The sequence below is a fragment of the Oryctolagus cuniculus genome, chromosome 3 (assembly GCF_964237555.1).
Source record: "Oryctolagus cuniculus chromosome 3, mOryCun1.1, whole genome shotgun sequence".
Lineage (NCBI taxonomy): Eukaryota > Metazoa > Chordata > Mammalia > Lagomorpha > Leporidae > Oryctolagus > Oryctolagus cuniculus.
The window spans coordinates 10,001-30,410 of record NC_091434.1 but is presented as its reverse complement, the minus strand read 5'-3'; the positions used below and the strand labels follow the sequence as shown (position 1 = coordinate 30,410).

At 48.6% G+C, this 20,410-nt stretch overlaps 1 protein-coding gene across 1 annotated transcript; it reads right to left on the bottom strand.

The window, feature by feature from the left end:
• Positions 1-12,487: 12,487 nt before the first annotated feature.
• Positions 12,488-14,855, bottom strand: LOC100348051 (transcription factor E2F4). Its single transcript, XM_051829404.2, has 2 exons — positions 14,411-14,855; positions 12,488-14,023 (listed from the first exon to the last, which is right to left on the bottom strand). Exons 1-2 carry the CDS (start codon positions 14,821-14,823, stop codon positions 13,213-13,215), a joined length of 1,224 nt encoding a protein of 407 aa, XP_051685364.1. The 5' UTR covers positions 14,824-14,855; the 3' UTR covers positions 12,488-13,212.
• Between the last annotated feature and the right edge of the window lie 5,555 nt (positions 14,856-20,410).

Below are 20,410 nucleotides of genomic sequence, written 5' to 3'. Positions count from 1 at the left end.
GGTGACTATGGAGTGAGACAGGGTCTCTGGGTGACTGTGGAGCAGGGCAGGGGCTCTGGGTGACTGTGGGATAGGGGTGGGGCTCTGGGTGACTGTAGAGCAGGGCAGGGCTCTGGGTGACTGTGGAGCAGGGCGGGGGCTCTGGGTGACTCTGGTTTCTCATGGAGCAGGGCAGGGGCTCTGGGTGACTGTGGGGTAGGGGTGGGGCTCTGGGTGATTGTAGAGCGGGGCAGGGGCTCTGGGTGACTGTGGAGCGGGGCGGGGGCTCTGGGTGACTGTGGGGCAGGGGTGGGAGCTCTGGGTGACTGTGGGGCAGGGGTGGGGCTCTGGGTGACTGTGGGGCAGGGCAGGGGCTCTGGGTGACTGTGGGGTAGGGGTGGGGGCTCTGGGTGACTGTGGGGTAGAGGTGGGGGCTCTGGGTGACTGTAGAGCAGGGCAGGGGCTCTGGGTGACTGTGGTGTAGGGGTGGGGGCTCTGGGTGACTGTGGAGTGGGGCGGGGGCTCTGGGTGACTGTGGGGTAGGGGTGGGGCTCTGGGTGACTGTGGGGTAGGGGTGCGGGCTCTGGGTGACTGTGGAGCAGGGCAGGGGCTCTGGGTGACTGTGGGGTAGGGGTGGGGCTCTGGGTGACTGTGGGGTAGGGGTGGGGCTCTGGGTGACTGTAGAGCAGGGCAGGGGCTCTGAGTGACTGTGGGGCAGGGCAGGGGCTCTGGGTGACTGGTTTCTCATGGAGCAGGGCGGGGGCTCCGGGTGACTCTGGTTTCTCATGGAGCAGGTGTCACCATTCCCCCTGGGGATGCATCTGGACAGTACTTCCACTTTCCTGACCTGAGGTGGTTTGTCCCTCCCCTGCCCCGCGGGTCAGGAAGCCGCAGTCCCATGGAGTGGATGAGGTCAGCGGGAGGAAGGCTCTGTTCTCCTGCGGTGCTGGCCCTGGCAGACAGGTCCTGGGGCTCACCCTGGGAGTCCGGTGTTCTGGCCTCAAGCCCAGGCTCATTGCTCCTGGCAGGGTTCGTTCTTCTGTAGCTGTGTCTGCCATTTGGGGAGACCTGTGCCTGTCACCACCCTGAACACACACAGGGTCCCTTGGCCAGGAGTCCAGTCAGGGTGGGCATGGCAGACACACTTGGCCCTAGCTGGCCTGTCGTGCCTTTCCCAAGCCCTTCCAGGAGATGAAACATCCAAGCCAGTCTTCTTCCAGGGTCTCTTCTGCTGGACACATGCTGTCTCGAGGGAGAGCAGCATGAATTCAGGACTTCCACTTCCCCCAAAATGCAGTAAAAGGAGCTGATTTTCCTTAAAGAAATAAAAAAGTGTGAAATGTAGTTTTTACTATATTGGGTGTTGAGTGATGAGAGGCAGCAATCCCGGGAGATTCCCAGCAGTTGCCACCGTTGCCACTCCTCCCTGGGAATGGATTCCAGGCCTGGGTGCAGGAGGGGAAGTCGAGTCAGGGCCTGGGGTCTGCCTGGGTTGAGAGATGGAGCAGGGAGCCTGTGGGCAAACACAGACAAAGGTCACCAGGAAGAGTGCCCTGGGGACAATCAGGGCCTGCACCTGATACTGACCAGTCCTGCATGGGAGGACAGCACCCAGGGGAGGCAGTGACCAGCTGACATGCCTGCAGAGCCCTGCACTGGGTGATCCCATCACCACTGGTCAGGGTCACTGCATAAAACAAGTAGACCCAACTGTGTGCCGATGAAGACAAACTTTAACAATGACGGCACAAGTGTGTTAAAAATACGGAGAGCACGTGGACACTGGTTACACAAACGCGGGGTTTCCTATTTTAGCATCAGACGTGGCCAGGACTGGCCTCTGTGGAATGCTCTACCTGAAGAGACAGGGCACACAGTGTCTCCATGTGCACCTGGCAGCTGGCAGCGACATAGCTGTGTCCGTCGGGGTTCTCCAGGTAGACAGAAGGGAATGAGAGAGAGAGAGAGAGAGAGATACAGAGAGATAACTGCCAGCCTGGGCTCACACTGTGTGTGCTTGCTGCAGCCTGGGCTGGGCCAGGAGCTGAAGCCAGAAGCCCAGAACCCCATCCCGCTGTCCCCACGTGGGTGGCAGGGACACAGTAGCAGGAAGCTGGTACCTGGAGCTGGAGCTGGGGATTGAAAGCAGGCACTTTGATGTAGGATGTGGCATCTTAATTGCCCCAAACTTTACAGATCTTAAAAGCATAATAAATACATAATACAAACAGCATACATTCAACAACTTAGATTAAATGCACAGAGTCTTTGAAAGACATGAACTACTGAAATTCATTCCAGAAGAAATACATAATTTAAATAATACCCTGTCTGCTCCAGGCCCAGATGGCTTCACCAGGGGCTTCTACCAATATTCAAGTAAGAAACACACCCCCGGCAGGCTCTCCCAGAGAACTGAAGATGGCCAGCCTTCCTTGCCTGATACCCCCCCAGACAAAGGGGTCACTGGAAAACAGAACCAGAGTCCTCAAGAGCAGCCGTGCACAAGTTCTCCGGCCTGGTCAGCAGAGCTGACCTAACCACAAACACGGAGGGGACGTCGTGGTCAAGGTTTGTCCCCACTTCACCATCCAGAGCCAGTGGGTTTGACACCCAAGCATTGGACAAGGAGCAGGAAGTGGTGAACTGTCTGCATTTGCAGATGACGTGAATTTTGCTGTAATTCATGTGGTGCAGGTGATGCCTTGCAAAGTAGTCAGGGTCAGAGGCGCCCATGGTATGGGACTCCATGGCAATTTCACCAGCAGAGGAAGGGTGGTGGGAGCTGGCACTGTGGCGCTGTCTCGCGGCCTGCTGCCCTGTGTGGCCTGGAGACTCTGCAGGATGCTCCCACCAACATGAAGGACCTCTCCGGCTGTGGTCACCTGATCAAGAACTTCCCAGCCTCCAGAACCCTGAGCTGAATAAACGGTTTATTCTTTTTTTTTTTTTTTTAAACAGGCAGAGTGGACAGTGAGAGAGAGAGAGAGAGAGATAGAGAGAAAGGTCTTCCTTTGCTGTTGGTTCACCCTCCAACGGCCGCCACGGCTGGCGCACTGCGGCCGGCGCACCGCGCTGATCCGATGGCAGGAGCCAGGTGCTTCTCCTGGTCTCCCATGGGGTGCAGGGCCCAAGCACTTGGGCCATCCTCCACTGCACTCCCTGGCCACAGCAGAGAGCTGGCCTGGAAGAGGGGCAACCAGGAAAGAATCCGGTGCCCTGACCGGGACTAGAACCCGGTGTGCCGGCACCGCAAGGCGGAGGATTAGCCTAGTGAGACACAGCGCCGGCCCACGTTTTATTCTTTATAGAATAGTCTCTGGTATCTATTCAGTTGGAACAACAGAAAACAGACTGAGACATCATGTACATAGAAAATCTCAAATCTTCAAAAAAAACTTACTAGAACGAATACATGGATTTGGCAAAACTGTAGGATCTGAGATCAGTATACGTTAGTTGGGGGCTGGCGTTGTGGTGCAGTGGGTTAAAGCCCTGGTCTGAGCGTCAGCATCCCATATGGGCACCGGTTCTAGTCCCAGCTGCTCCAATTCCAGTCCAGCTCTCTGCTGTGGCCTGGGGAAGCAGTGGAAGATGGCCCAAAGACTTGGGCCCCTGCACCCACGTGCGATACTCGGAAGAAGCTCCTGGATCCTGGTTTCAGATTGGTGCAGCTCTGGCCATTGTGGCCATCTGGGGAATGAACCAGCGGATAGAAAACCTCTCTCTCTGTCTCTACCTCTCTCTGTAACTCTGTCTTTCAAATAAATAAAATAAATATTTAAAAAAAAGTTAGTTGTATTTCTATATTCTGGTAATAACAGTTGGAATCAAATAAAAATTACCATTTAGATTAACTAGCAGTTAGGGACTCCATCCAGGCCTCCCACAGGGGTGGCAGGGACCCAAGTACTTGAGCCATCACTGCTGCCTCCCAGGGTGCATTAGCAGGGAGCTGGGACTTGAACCCAGGCACTCTGGCTTGGAATATGGGTGTCCCGAGCCGCGTCTCACCTGCTGTGCCAGACGCTCACCCCGCCCTGGCCATCAGACCTGGCCTTGTCCTCTGCAGCTAAGCTGATGTTTGTGCCCACGACATCTGGATTTCTGGGTTTTGATGTGAATATGCATTTTTCTTTGACAGGCAGAGTGGACAGTGAGAGAGAGAGACAGAGAGAAAGGTCTTCCTTTTGCCGTTGGTTCACCCTCCAATGGCCGCCGCGGCCAGCGCGCTGCGGCCGGCGCACCGCGCTGATCCGATGGCAGGAGCCAGGAGCCAGGTGCTTTTCCTGGTCTCCCATGGGGTGCAGGGCCCAAGCACCTGGGCCATCCTCCACTGCACTCCCTGGCCACAGCAGAGGGCTGGCCTGGAAGAGGGGCAACTGGGACAGAATCCGGTGCCCCGACCGGGACTAGAACCCGGTGTGCCAGTGCCGCTAGGCGGAGGATTAGCCTAGTGAGCCGCGGCGCCGGCCGTGAATATGCATTTTAATAGAAAGATTTTCCCCCAAAGGCTCCTGGAACCTCTGTCAGCACCAAGACTGCCTTCCCCACCAGGGCTGGAGGAAGAAACAATGCCAACCAAAAACAGGCTGAGCAGTTTCTTTCGGGCCTGTGGCTGCGGGCTCTGGGGTGGACTCCTGGGCCCACAGAGCTCCTCTGGTTCCTGCTTCAGGCTTCTTTCTCTGCAGGAATTCACACACCCACATCCGGGTCCTGAGTCTTAACAGTGCCTGCACCCTTGCTGCCCTGGGGCTCGGACAGATGAGCTGCAAGGTGCTCTCTGAAAGGTAAGACCAGGGAAGGCTGGAACACCAGGCGGATTCCACTCACAGAGTCAGCAAGCCATGAGTGCTGGTGGTAGATTCTACACGGTGTAAAAACACGGTGAGAGAAATTCCAGCCAACAGCGGGTGGGGTGGGGGAATGAGGCCAGAGTCAGTTCCCAAAGTTAAACAGCAGATTCAGTGCAGCCAGACCAGAGCCCAGGGGCTGTTCTTGAGAGACTGGCAAGCCCATCTCACAACGGTCAGCACGGGTGGACTGACCACGTATGAGTCCAGATGTGGATCCACGGCCATCAGCAGGTTGTGTCAGAGATGCCAGGTACTCAGAGAGGACAAAGGTGCAGAGCCACATCCCGGCATCTTGAGTGTCCAAGTGGGAAGAGTGCAGCTCCCCACCCGCCTCACACTGCACATGGGATCCTCTGAGACAAACTATGACGCTTCTACCTGAAAGCTCAGGCGGAATCCTTGTGACGTCCACAGAGGCCAGGAGAGGCTGACTTCTGGAAGGCAGGGCTGACAGTTCTCTGTGGGCAGGACTGACCCCTGGACCCTGAACTCAACACAAAGCAGAAAAGCTGCTCAGACCAGTGGTCAGCTGTGGTCCAATAAAACTTTACTGGCAAAGACTGTGGTCTGGACCCTGGGCTGTGAGCAGGCAATGATTGGCAGGACAGAAACAGCACCAGTGAGAAAGACAAACTGGGCATCAAAGGATTAACAACTCCTGCTCTTCAAACAAATGCCGAGGCCTGGCACAGTCAAGGTGAAACGTATGTGACGCATTCGTGTATCTGAGAAAGGTCGTGGGTCTGGAACCCACCTGTGAGCCACCTGACCAAGTAGTTTAATAACTGAAGACCTGAAAGAGAACGCACGGCAAACTGAACAAAAGTACAGTGTCCACAGGGACAGAAATCGTGAGCAGAGAGCGAAGCAGACCTGCAGCTGGGAATTTCAGTGGCTAAACTGAAGGATCCAGGTGAGGGAGCCCGCAGCACATGGCCTCAGGCAGACGTCATTCGTGTCATCAGGGAGCAAAATGAAATAAAGCAGAAACAAACATCCACTGAGTGGACCGATGTCCACATCACTGGAAGCTCAGAGGCAGAGAAGGGCGGAGAGCTTATGTGAAGAGACACGGGCAACGACTTTTCAAATCCAGGGATGAGCTGAGCACACAGCATCAGGGACTTCAAAGAATTCCAGCTGCAGCGTCCAGTCACACCCAGCGAGCCACAGCAAATCACCATCTGCTCAGCTGTCCGCCCCAGGAGGTCTCGGGGGCAGAGAGAGAAAAGCAGCTCAGAGCAGAGAAGGGGCTTCTGTGGGGTTATCACAGATCTCGCAGCAGAACGCTTGCAGGTCAGAAGGGAATGGGTGGTGCCATGGATTCCAAGTGCTGAAAGGGAAAAATAAACTTAACCCAGAGTGCGGTACCCAGGAGTAATCCTTCAACGATGCCCAGACAGTGGGACTTCCCCAGATAAGCAAAGGCGGAAGGGGTCTGTTAGCAGTGGATCTGTTCTGTGAGGTGCAGAGGGAGGCCTAGAACCCCAGGAAAGGAGACTGTGTGCTGAAGACCGAACATGCACACATAGTGGCCTACTCTAGTTTCAGTGTATAGAATCTAAATGAAAGTCATAGTAACTGGAAATCTGTGTTAAGGGGACACAGTGCTCATGACTCAGCTAAGGTGCATTTGTGACATCACTGAAATCAGGGATGAAGGTTTAAGTAATAGAATTTTATGTAATTGAAGTGAAATTGTTATGTTTAAAGTACTGCAATTTAAGGTGCTTTATGTAATTGCGATGGTGCCTCTAAAGAAAAATCTACAGAATACACACAAAAGGAAATGAGAAGGGAATCACAGCATATCGCTACCAAAAATAAGTCAATCAAATAAATGCAGTCAGAGAGAAAAGGGAAGATTTTAAAAGCCACAATGCATACAAAAGGCAGTTAACGAATGGCACTAGTATGCCCTTAGTTATCAATAATTACCTTAAAGATAAATAGACTGAACTCAATAAAAAGACATGGATTGAGTGAATGAAAAAGAGCAGTGTCTAATTCTATGCTGAATACAGGAGACTCTAGATTTTAGGACACAAAAAAGTAATTCAACACGGACCTGGCTGGGGACACTGCACCTCGTCTTCCTCAGAATCTGCACCAGTGAAATCAGCAGAAAGCCTGAGGTGCCCTAAATGGAAAGACCACTGCAGGAAACCTGACCCTGCTCTGCACAGGTGTTGAGATCATGAAAACAAGAAGAGACCATGGAGATGTCAAATCTGGAGTAGACACGGGATGGCAGTCCAGGCCCTGGCAGGTCCTGGAGCGGAGGAGCGTTCTGTCTGTGCTTGGAGACCTCTCGCACCAGTGTCCATCTCTTAGTTTGGATAAGTGTTCCAGGGCCAGGTGAGATGTTAACGCTGGGGGGCCTGATCGAAGCCAGCACAGGAATTCTCTGTCCTGCCTTTGGAAATCTAATCTAACTCCAAAATAAAGACATTTTTGAAATGTTAGCATGTAGAATATGTGAAGAAACTCTATACACCAATAGTGAAAGGCGACAGCAGATATACGGCTATGCAGTCTTGGTTGTGATTGAAAGAAAAAATAAACATCATTTACTATGGCAATGAAATAGAAAGTAGGCAAGTAGAAAGGAGGCAAAGTGAAGAGGCAACTGACAGAATGGGAGAAAATATTTGCAAACTATGCAACTGATAAAGAATTAATATCCAGAATCTATAAAGAGTTCAAGAAACTCAACAACAAAACAGACAACGCAGTTAAGAGATGGGCAAAGGACTTAAACAGACATTTTTCTTTATATCTATATATATATATATATTTTATTTAGTAAACATAAATTTCCAAAGTACAGATTATGGATTACAAGGGGTTTCCCCCCCATAACTTCCCTCCCACTCACACCTCTCCCATCTCCTGCTCCCTCTCCCATTCCATTCACATCAAGATTCATTTTCAATTGTCTTTATATACAGAAGATCAATTTAGTATATATTAAGTAAAGATTTCATCAGTTTGCACCCACACAGAAACACAAAGTGTAAAATACTGTTTCAGTACTAGTATAGCATTACTTCACATTGGACAACACATTAAGGCCAGATCCCACATGAGAAGTAAGTACACAGTGACTCCTGTTGTTGACTTAACAATTTCACACTCTTGTTTATGGTGTCAGAAATCTCCCTAGGCTCTAGTCATGAGTTGCCAAGGCTATGGAAGCCTTTTGAGTTCGCCGACTTCGATCTTATTCAGACAAGGTCATAGTCAAAGTGGAAGTTCTCTCCTCCCTTCAGAGAAAGGTACCTCCTTCTTTGATGGCCCCGTTTAAACAGACATTTTTCAAAGGGTGAAATCCAAATGGCTAAAAGACATATGAAAAAATGTTCAGGATCACTAGCCATCAGGGAAATGCAAATCAAAACCACATTGAGGTTTTACCTCACCCCGGTTAGAATGGCCTTCATATAGAAATCAACAAACAACAGATGCTGGCGAGGATGTGGGGGAAAAGGTGCCCTAATCCACCGCTGGTGGGAATGCAAACTGGTGCAGCCACTGTGAAAGACCATGTAGAGATTGCTCAGAAAACTGAGTATAGTCCTGCCACAAGACCCAGCCATCCCACTCCTGGGAATTTACCCAAGGGAAATGAAATCAGCATCTGAAGAGCTATCTTTACCCACGTTATTGCAGCTCCATTTACAGCACCAAAGACATGGAATCAACCCAGCTGTCCATCAGCTGAAGACTGGATGAATAAAATGTGATGTATATGTGTGTACACACACACACATATGCACACACACTGGAATATTACTCAGCCAAAAAGAAGAATGAGATCCCATCTTTTGCAATAAAACAGTTACAATTGTAAGCCATTATACTCAGTGAAATAAGCCAGTTCCCATAAAGACAAATCCCATACATTCTCTCTGATCTGTGGGAACTAATAGAGAACAAAAATGAAATGTGTGTGAGCAGAGTTGACATTCTGAGATTTGTTTACAGCTCTTGTCTGTACTGTTAAGGAACAGTGCTTTTTGTTTTTTTCTCACTATTTGTTGAATTCTTTACTTAGTGGAGAGTTAGGGTTATGAGTATAAAATAAACAGGGCAGATTATTGCACAAGTAAAGGAGGTAATGGTGGTTAGCGCGGTGGGAGGAAGGGAGGGAAGAATCACTATGCCCCTACATCTGTGTGTATGAAACACATGATATTATAAAAAATTATCAAAAAAGAATAAAAAATAGGAAAAAATTTTAAAAAATTTAAAAAAGAAAAAAAAAAAAACCCAAACCAAGTAGCCCAAGGTCAGATGATGCAGAGAGGGCATTATCAGATCACAGTGCATCCTCTTTGGCCCAAATACTAACGCATGTTCATAGATTTATGGTAATTTTAAATATTTAAAATTTTTAAATTTATTTATTTTCATTTTATTTAAATGACAGAGGGACTGAGAGAGAGATACAGAGAAAGAGAGAGAGAGAGAGGAGGAGGAGGAGGAGGAGGAGGAAGAGGAGGAGGAGAGATCTTCCACCTGTGAACCCTGGGAGACAGCAGCAGGTGGTGACTCAAGTACTTGGGTCCCCAACACCCACGTAGAGACCAGGATGGAGTTCTCAGCTCCTGGCTTTGGCCTGGCTCAGCCATGGCTGTTGCAGGCATTTGGAGGATGACCCAGTGGATTGAAAATTTCTCTCTGTCTTTCTTTCTCTGTCTCTCTGCCTTTCAATAAAAATCAATCAACAAAAGTTCTAAATGACTCCTCCATCAGTACACAATGACACCTGATGCGTGTCATGTGTTTATAAATTATGTCAGTGTAATCATATATAAGCAATATGCATGCATCATAATTGATGTATTCCATGGTATAAAGATCACAGCGCATGAACTGTTTCATCCAATACAATGACATGGAACCATGCCGAGCTCTGGCTATGGCCGTGGGCTGATGCCATCATGGTTGATGTGATGGGCTGCTGCCATACAGGCCCTATGTACCCTCAGGGCACTGATGAGAGATTTTTTTTTACTTTTTCAAATTATTTTATTTTTAATTAACTTTTAGCATATTCAGTGTGATTTGTAGATACAATTCTAAGAACATGATTATATTCCCAGTCCCCTCCTCCCCCTCCTATCCTCTTTCCTTCTTCCTTTTTTTTTTTTTTTTGACAGGCAGAGTTGGACAGTGAGAGAGATAGAGAGAAAGGTCTTCCTTTTCCGTTGGTTCACCCAACAAATGGCCGCTACTGCTGGTGCATTGCACTGACCCGAAGCCAAGAGCCAGGTGCTTCCTTCTGGTCTCCCATGCGGGTGCAGGGCCCAAGCACATGGGCCATCCTCCACTGCACTCCCAGGCCACAGCAGAGAGCTGGACTTGAAGAGGAGCAACCGGGACAGAATCCGGCTCCCCAACTGGGACTAGAACTTGGGGTGCCGGCACTGCAGGCGGAGGATTAGCCTGGTGATCCACAGCACCGGCTCCTTCTTCCTTTCTATTGAGTTTTTGAGATAACATATTTTAAAATTACATTATAGTAGAAAGGCTTAATACTTCTCAGCATAAGAAGTATAACAGGTAAAAAGCAAAAAGTCCCCAGTTTAGAGGAATATAGATAACAGCTATAAACAATAATTAAATGGAAAAATGACCATTTCACACATATTCAGTGAATTTTAAAGTAATCGCAGATCATTAAAACTACACTAGTATAACATTCTTAACCATTGGTTTGACAAGGGTATAAAAAAGGATTTACAAAACTATTTTTACAGCAGTACTGATACAGTCATTTCTTTTTTGTTGGATTTTTAAATATCAGCTCCCACCTGTGAGGGAGAACATGCAGTGTTTGTCTCTCTGGGTCTGGCTTATTCCACTGAACGTGGTGTCCTCTAGTTGTGTCCATTTTCCTGCAAATGGTGAGATTCCATTCTTTTTCATATCTGAATAATATTCTATTGTGTATACATACCACATTTCCCGTGTCCATCCACTGATGATGGACACTTGCGTGGTCCCAAATCTTGGCTGTGTGAACAGTGCTGCTGTAAACATGGAGGTATGGTATCTCTCTGATGCATTGCAACCAAGTCTCTGAGTAAACACCCAGCAGTGGGATTGTGGGGTCATATGGCAAAAAACTAAGAACTATTTCTAGTTTTTAAGAAATCTCCACAGTGTTTTCCACAGTGGCTGCACTAGTTTGCATTCCCACCGGCAGCATGTGAGTGTCCCCTTTCTCCACATCCTGGCCAGCATTTGTTACTCTGTGTTTTACATTTTGGTCAGTTTGGCAGGGGTGAGGTGATTTCTCATTGTGATTTTGATTCGCATTTTAGTGATATTGATTCTTCCAATCCATAAGCAAGGAATATCTTTCCATTTCTTTGTGTGTCCTTGATTATTTCTTTCATCAATGTTTGATAATTTTCATTGTAGATTTCTTTCACTTCTTTGGTTAAATTTATTCCTAATTTTTTATTATGTTTGTGGCTGTTGTGAATAGGATTTCTTTATTAATTTCTCTTTCTGTGAGTTCATCATTAGCTTACTAAAAAGCTACTGTTTTTTGTATATTTATTTATTCTGTAACCTCCACTTTACTGAGTTGGTCTGTCAATTCTGCACCTTTTTGGTGGAGTGTTTAGGTTTCTCCACGTACAGCATTGTGTCATCTGCAAACATGGGTAATTCGACTTCTTCTTTTACATTTTTGCTGCTCTTTGTTCCCTTTTCCTCTAATTGCTCTTGCTAAAGCTTCCGGTGCTGTACTGAACAGGAGTGCTGAACCTGGACATGCTGGTCTCCACCTGCTTTCAGCTCTTCCCCTTACAGTGTGACGCTGGCTGGTGGTTTGTCATGGGCAGCCTTCATACTTTTGAGGAGTGTTCCTTCTATACCTAATTTGTGGAGGGTTTTCATCATGAAGGTGAGTTGAATTTTATCAAATGCTTTCTGTGCATCTATTGAGATGACCACGTAGTTTTTGTTCTTCATTCTATTGATATGATTTGTGATATTTGTTGATTTGCGAATGTTGGACGACCCTTGCATTTCTGGGATGATTCCCGCTTGGTTGTGATGTGTCATCTTTTTTATGTGGTTTTGAATTCAGTTTGCTAGTTTTTGTTGAGAATCTTTGCATCTATGTTCATTTAGGATCTAGGTATGTGGTTTTCTTTTTGTGTCATATCTTTGGTTTTGGTGTCAAAGTAATTATGACCTCATGAAAACTGTAAGGCAGAGTTCCATACTGTTCAATGCTTTGGAATAGTTTGAAGAGTGTTGGAGTTACTTCCTCTTTGAATGTTTTGTAGAGTTTAGTAGTAAAGCCGCCAGGTCCCAGACCTTTCCTTGATGGAAGATTTTGATTACTGCTTCAATCTCATTTCTTTCTTTCTTTTTTTAAAAATTTTTTAAAAAATTTTTTTGACAGGCAGAGTGGACAGTGAGAGAGAGAGAGACAGAGAGAAAGGTCTTCCTTTGCTGTTGGTTCACCCTCCAATGGCTGCCGTGGCCGGCGTGCTGCGGCCGGCGCACCGTGCTGATCCGATGGCAGGAGCCAGGTGCTTCTCCTGGTCTTCCATGGGGTGCAGGGCCCAAGCACTTGGGCCACCCTCCACTGCACTCCCTGGCCACAGCAGAGAGCTGGTGGCATGGTCTTTATTCACTTGGACACTGTACAAATATTACAATTTCCTTTTGCTGCAAAAAGTATAAAAATAATCTTTATATAGGAATCCATTCGTCACTGTAAATATTTCTAAATCTCTGCAAATGGCTCTAAATGAGGGCAAACGAATAAATGGAAGTGAAGGGGAGGCTATGGGACAGCAGGAGGTTGGGCCAATCCTCAGGGACCTACCCACTCAGACTCCTAGCAAGAGACCTCTGTTCCTTCTCGTTAGCACCCCCCACCCTCACCTGCAGGTTCTCAGGGCTTGGGGCCCAGCAGGAAGGGGGCACGTAAGAGGTCCATGAGGAGCTGGGGGGTCAGGGCAGGAAGCAGCAGAGGAAGCTGGGAGTGGTGCTGGTATCCAGTTCCACCCCTGCTTCCCTCCTGGGGGGGGGGCTGGACAAGGTGCCCTGGGGGAGGGGGAGGCAGGCCTGTGCCACTGGGTGGCAGCGGAGCCTGGGCTCGGGAAGGCTCCGCGAAAGGACAGGTGAACACTTTGGCTCCACGGTGGAGGGGGCAGAGCCCCTTTCTCCCGCTCTGTAGCACAGTACAAGTGCCAATACAGGAGTGGGAGTTGTGGCCAAAACCGCAGTGAGGGCGGGCTGGGAAGCCAGGCGTCTGTGGCTCTCAAGCTATGCAGGGGTGGGGGGAGGGGTCCCCAGGTCAGAGAGTCTGGGTCCCAGCCACACACAGCATGTCCCTTGTCAGTCAGAGGTTGAGAACAGGCACATCAAAGAGGTCACAGACACCTTCACTCTCGTCCAGGTGGTAGATGTAATCGTGGTCTCCAGGGGGCGGAGAAAGACGGAGGAGAGGGGCAAACACTTCTGAGGACATCAACTCCTCCAGCAGCTCTGAGCTCATGCACTCTCGTGTGGGATCGAAGATCTCTGACAGCTCTTTAGGGAGTTCCAGAACGCCTGTGGGGTCTGCCTTGATAGGCTCAAAGGAGGTAGAAGGGTTGAGTGCGGACGAACTGCTGGTGCTGCTGCTGCTGCTGCTGTCCAGCAGGGCAGAAGACTGTAGTGGCCGGGTGTCCAGCATCGTCGGGCCCAGGGGGAGGGAGCTGAGCTCACCACTGTCCTTGCTCTCAGTTCCAGGGCCACCACTCACTGTGATCTCAGCTGCTACGTCGGCCACCCCCTGAATGTCGGTGCTGCCCGAGACAGGGACAGGGGTGGTCAGCTGGGGACTGCTTGGCCGTGAGGCTTCCTGGGGCTGGGCTGGGGCAGGCTTGGGCAGAGGCGGAGGGGTAGAAAGAGCAGGTGGACTCTGGAGCAGATCTTCAGGTGGTGGCACGGGCACAGCCCCGGGTGGGGAGCTCCACGCCTCCTTATTCACTAGCAGTACCTCGACGGGGCCACTCACACTCTTCAAGTGAATCTGGTACTTCTTCTGCCCATTGAGACCCTCTGGGATGGGCACCTCCAGGCTGGTGCCCGACGGGGCTCGGATGGCCAGGAGGGTGTCTCCAGCAAAGCATCTGCCGATGTCCTCATGAGTCACGTAGGCCAAGCAGCTGTTCTTTTTTTTTTTTTTTTTTTTTTTTTTTTTTTTTTTTTTTTATTTTTTGACAGGCAGAGTGGACAGTGAGAGAGAGAGACAGAGAGAAAGGTCTTCCTTTGCCGTTGGTTCACCCTCCAATGGCTGCCGCGGCCGGCGCGCTGCGGCCGGCGCACCGCGCTGATCCGATGGCAGGAGCCAGGAGCCAGGTGCTTTTCCTGGTCTCCCATGGGGTGCAGGGCCCAAGCACCTGGGCCATCCTCCACTGCACTCCCTGGCCACAGCAGAGGGCTGGCCTGGAAGAGGGGCAACCGGGACAGAATCCGGCGCCCCGACCGGGACTAGAACCTGGTGTGCCGGCGCCGCTAGGCGGAGGATTAGCCTATTGAGCCGCGGCGCCGGCCTCAAGCAGCTGTTCTGCACGTCCTCCGTGACGTTCTGGATGCTCTGCTGCACCCACACCTTGTGCTGGTCCAGCTCCTGCTCCCGCTGCTGCAGCTCCTCGCTCTCTGCCTTGAGCTCGATCAGCTTGTTGGCAACCTCCCGGGTGTTGCAGCCAGGCCCCACGCCCTCCCACTGGATGCTGTTCTTGGATTTCTTCTCAGTCAGCCCAATACCTCCCAACACGTTGGTAATGTCATAAACCCACCACTTCTGGTGCACAGCTAGGGTGTCAGCTGCCAGCTTGAGGTCAAGCATGCCGTCCTTGGCCTCCTGCAGAAGTGACACGAACTTGGTGGTAAGAAGCCCCAGGCTCTTCTCATGCTGGCTTGGGGTGCCCGGGGGCGGCGGCGCCTGCAGCCCGGCCTCCGCCATCGCGCCCGCCTGCTGCCTCCCCTCAGCCAGGCCAGGCCAGGCCAGGCCAGGCCAGGCCAGGCCGGCGCCGCCCGACACTCTTTTTTTAATGTAAACACTGAATGCTGTAAACTTCCCTCTTAATACTGCTGTTGCTGTGTCCCACAGGCTTTGGTATGTTATGTTTTCATTTTTATGTATTTCAAGAAAGTTTTGATTCCCTTTTTAATTTTTTCACTTGATTTCTCAATAGCATGTTGTTTAATTTCCAAGTATTTAATTCCAAGTTTTATACTGTTCTTCTTGTGTTGGTTTCTACTTTTATTCCTTTGTGGAAGGTCTGAGAAGATACATGGTGTGATTTAAATCTTTTTGAATTTGCTGACACTTGATTTGTGGCCCGATATGTGGTCTATCCTAGAAAACTCCCACGTGCTGACGAGAAGAATGTGTGTGCTTTGGCTGCTGGTGAAATGGCTGCATATGCAGCATGTTTGAACTCCGATGTGTCTTTTCAGTTTTTCCTATCTGGGTGACCTGTCCATTGATGAGAGTGGGGTGTTGAAGTCACCCATGGTGATTGTATTGGAGTCTATCTCTCCCTTTAGGTCTAACAGTATTTTCTGTTTATTTCTAGTCTTGTGACCATATATATATATATGGAACTTGAACCGGCATCCACATGAGATGCTGGTGTCACGGGCAGCAGCTTAACCCATTACACCACAGTGCCGACCCCATAATCTTCCTCCTGGTAGTCTCTGCCTCCTCCTGGCCTCATCACACTGACGCACGTTCAGAACAGCTGAACAGGAGCAACTGAAGCAGCCGCATCTGTCTTGTTCCTAAGGTTTGGAGTCAGAAGTGCCTTTCACTGCGGAGCATTGTGCCAACTGTAGGATTTTCAAAGATTGTTTAAAGTGATTTATTTAGTTATTTGAGAGGCAGAGTTACAGAGAGAGGAGAGGGAGGTCTTCCATCTGCTGGTTCCCTCCCCAAATGGCTGCAATGGGTGGGGCTGTGCCAGGCTGAAGCCAAGAGCCAGGAGCTTCTTCTGGGTCTCCCATGTGGGTGCAGGGGCCCAAGTGCTTGGGCCATCCTCTGCTGCTTTCCCAGGTGCATTAGCAGGGAGCGGGATTGGAAGCAGAGCAGCCGGGACTCGAACCAGTGAACATATTGGAGGCTGACACTGCAGACAGTGGCTGCACAGTGCCGGCCCCTCAAAGATATCTTTTATCATGTGGGGAAAGCCTCTTTCTAATCAATATGTTAATAATTTTTATGATGAATGAAAATTGGATTTGTCAATAGTTTAACTTCATCAATTGAGATAGTGCTATTGTTCTCATCATTTTTTCTATCAGTATTGTGTTTTTTTTCTGATATTAAACCAACTAGAATTCTTAGGATAAATTCTACTTGGTCATTTTAGATAATGCTAGCTTCCACCTCCTAAGTATTTTTGTGTCAGTACACATTTGTTGAAGAATTGGTCTGCAATTTTATTTGCTGTGACACCTTTGTCTGGCTTTGATACCAGAGTGATGCTGGCATCATAGGGCAGATCTCAGTGTCTCCACGTTCTCTGCTGTCTCAAAGGGGTTTTGTGGTGCTGGCCACACTGCTGTCTTGTGCCGGTGGGTGATGGAGTTCACCAACAGTGTCAGCTGGTCTTGTTTTACTTTGTGGGAATGTTTACATTCCAGATTAATTGCCGTATAAGATATAGGTCAATTCAAATTGTCTACTTATTTTCAATTCACTTTTTAAAAAATATTTTATTTATTTGAGAGGTAGAGACAGAGAGAAGGAGAGACAGAGAAAAGTCTTCCATCTACTGGTTCACTCTCCAAATGGTTGCAACGGCCGGAGCTGGGGCTCATCCAAAGCCAGGATCCAGGAGCTTTTCTGGGTCTCCCACACCGGTGTGGGGGCCCAAGGACTTGGACCATCTTCCACTGCTTTCCCAGGCCATAGCAGAGAGCTGGATAGGAAGAGAAGCAGCTGGGATTCAAACTGGTGCCCATGTGGGATGCCAGCGCTTCAGGCAGAGGATTAACCTACTGTGCCACAGCACCAGCCCTTTGATTCATTCTTATCATTTGAGTCTTTCTAGGAATTTATCCATTTTATCTAGCTTGTCCAATCTTCTGTAACAAAGTTGCTCAATCAATTTGTAATCTATATCTAACTCTGTATCATCTACACATTTATCTGAGGTCTGCATTGGTAGATTGTAGCTTTTTTCTTACTGGGTCAGCTTAGCTAAAGGTTTACCAAATTTTTTGGTCTTTGCAAAGAACAAAATGTTGATTATATTACATTTTCTCTATTTTTTTGTATCCTCTTTAATCTTTAGTGTTTTTTTCTTGCTGTTACTTTGGGTTTGATTTCCTTTTCTTTTATTAGCTTCTTCTGATGGCATATAATTCACTGAAATTATGGGTCTTTTTTCTTTATAATTAAAACTATAAATATACCCCTAAACGCTGTTTTAACTATGGTCCAGATATTTTGATACTTTGTGTTTCATTTTCATCAAGTTCAAGATATTTTCCAATTTTCTTTTTTGACTTGTGGATTATTTAAAAATATGTATTTAAAAATATGTAAGTATTTACCACATTTCTTTCCTCAGCCAATTTCTAAGTTAATTTAGCATGGTTATGAGGACATATTTTGTATGATTTTCTTTATGTTTTCAAGATTTATTTTATGAAAAAGATATGTCCTCTACAAGATGTTTTTTGAGTCCTTGCATCAAATGTGCTTCCTTGTGGCTGCGTGAAGTGTCCTGGCCACCTCAGCTGTGTCAGCTTGGCTGATAGCGTTGCTCATGTCTTTCATGTCCATATTGTGTTTCTCTAGTTATTCCATGAATCACAGATAAAGAAGTATTAAAATATCCAGTTACACTTTATGTATCTGTATTTACTTGATAGGCAGAGAGAGCAAGCTTCTCTTTGCTGGTTCACTCCTCCCATGTGTACAACTTCCAGGCTGGGCTACACTGAAACCAGGAGCCAGGAACTCCACCTGGGTCTCCGTGTGGGAAGCGGGAGCCCGAGTCCTTGAGTCAAGCCTTCCCAGGAGCAGAGCAGGACAGGTCCCTGGCACATCCCCAGGGGCAACTCAACCCACTGTGCCACAGCATCCACCCCCAGCTCCTCTTTATCCTTTCAGTTCTGTTAGTTTTGCTCCATATTCTTTGTAACTCTGTCGTTAGGTACTTATACTTTATTGGATAGCTGTGATGCATTTTGTCATTTTTCGCATGAAATATCCTTATATTCACCGTAATATTTCTTGTTTTTTTTTTTTTTAAGATTTATTTTATTTATTTGAAAAGCAGAGAGAGAGAGAGAACTTCTATCTGCTAATTCACTCCCCAAATGGCTGCAGTAGCTGGGGCTTCACTAGACTGAAGCTAGGAGCCAGGAACTCCATCTGGGTCTCCCACATGGGTGCAGGGGTCCAAGTTCTTGAACCATCTTCCACAGCTTTCCCAAGCACATTAGCAGGGGGCTGAACTGGAAGCAGAACAGCTGGGACTGGAACTGGTGCTCCAATATGAGGTGCCGGCATTGGGAACAGTGGCCTACTTGTTGTAAAGTATATTTTATCTAACATTAACATAGTATCTAGATCTCTTATGGTTTCTATTTGCATGGTAGATGTTTTCTTTTTTAAAGATTTTATTTATTTATTCGAAAGTCAGAGTTTCACAGAGAGAGAGAGAGAGAGAGAGAGAGAGAGGTCTTCCATCTGCTGGTTCACTCCACAGTTGGCAGCGATGGCTGGAGCTATGCTGATCCGAAGCCAGGAGCCAGGAGCTTCTTCCGGGTATTCCATGTGGATGCAGGAGCCCAAGGACTTAGGCCATCTTCTACTGCTTTCCCAGGCCATAGCAGAGAGCTGGAACAGAAGAGGAGCAGCCGGGACTAGAACTGGCGACCATCTGGATGCCGGCACCCCAGGCCAGGACGTTAACCCACTGTGCCACAGCGCCGGCCCCGGTACATGTTTTCTATTCTTTTACTTTTAACATAGTTGTGATGTGTATCTTTTTTATATATCCTATAGTTGGATCTTGCTTTTGTATCCACTCTGATAACCACCATCTTTTGACTGGAAAATTAATTCATTTGTATTTAATGGAATTATTGATATGGTTTTTTGGGGGGAGGGGCAGGCAGAGTTAGACAATGAGAGAGACAGAGAGAGAGAGACAGAGAGAGAGGTCTTCCTTCTGTTGGTTCACTCCCCTAATGGCCGCTACGGCTGGCACTGCGCCGATCCGAAGCCAGGAGCCAGATGCTTCCTCCTGGTGTCCCATGTGGGTGCAGGGACCCAAGCACTTGGGCCATCCTCCACTGCCCTCCTGGGCCACAGCAGAGAGCTGGACTGGAAGAGGAGCAACTGGGACAGAATCTGGCACCCCAACCGGGACTAGTACCTGGAGCCCCAACCGGGACTAGAACCTGGGGTGCCGGTGCAGCAGGTGGAGGATTAGCCAAGTGAGCCATGGCGCTGGCCAATATGGTTGGATTTAAATGTGATATTTTGTTATTTGATTTACATTATTTTAGATACTTATTTCTCTTTTTTCCTTACTTTGCTTTAAATAATTTTTTAAAGTATGCCCTTGAGCTATTTTGTAGTTATGCCCCTTTAACTTGTCACAGTCTGCATCCAATGAGCACTGACTTAATTGTGTGAAAAGACAGCAACTTTACTCTGGCTCCTGGTGTCGTTTTTTTTTATTTTTTTTTATTTTTGAGATCTATATATTTGTTTGAAAGGCAGCGTTACAGAGAGGCAGAGGCAGAGAGAGAGAGAGAGAGAGAGGTCTTTGATTCGCTGGTTCACTCCCCAGATGGTCTCAACGGCCAGAGCTAGGCCGATCTGAAGCCAGGAGCCAGGAGCTCCCTCCGGGTCTCCCACGTGGGTGCAGGGCCCAAGGACTTGGGCCATCTTCCACTGCTTTCCCAGGCCATAGCAGAGAGCTGGATTGGAAGTGGAGCAGCTGGGACTCGAACTGGCACCCATATGGGATGCCAGCACTGCAGGTGGTGGCTTTACCTGCTACGCCACAGCACCAGCCCCTCTGAGTGTCTTTTAAATCAGCTTTCTAGTGTGTGCTAAGTGTCCTGTAACTGTCCCTGCGTTCTAAATGCAATCAGTGTGTTTGTAGCCAACATGTTGACTGAAGTTCTCTGAATTCTAACCCCAGGCCTGACAGCAACAACACAGGCAAGCATCCTCCATGGTATTCCACAGGCACACACGGAACTGGCCGCTTGCATCACTCACTGAACTGCTGCCCTCAAGGAAGTGTCAAGAGCTCAACGTGGTGGTCCCAAACCCCAGCAGCCCGTTCTCCAGGACGCAAGCAGAAGCCCCGCCTTCCCAATCCAGATTCAGGACAGCAGTCAGATCTCTGCCAAGGAAACAAAACTGCCTGGACAGTATTCCCGTGTTCAGGACAAGCTGGGAGGGGCAGAAGCCATTCTGAGAACAGTGCCCCCTATGGGCAGGCCTTGTGTGTGAGAATGTGGGCTAGCAAATGTGCAGGCTGGCTGGGAGCCAGCCCAAGGCCTTATTAACA

What these genes read in the sequence shown, in the direction of transcription:
- LOC100348051 (XM_051829404.2), bottom strand. Translation starts at nt 14,823, where the DNA reads ATGGCGGAGGCCGGGCTGCAGGCGCCGCCGCCCCCGGGCACCCCAAGC. An exon ending in GTGCAGAACAGCTGCTTGAG is followed by an intron (nt 14,024 to 14,410) that starts GCCGGCGCCGCG and finishes AAAAAAGAACAG; the next exon opens with CTGCTTGGCCTACGTGACTC.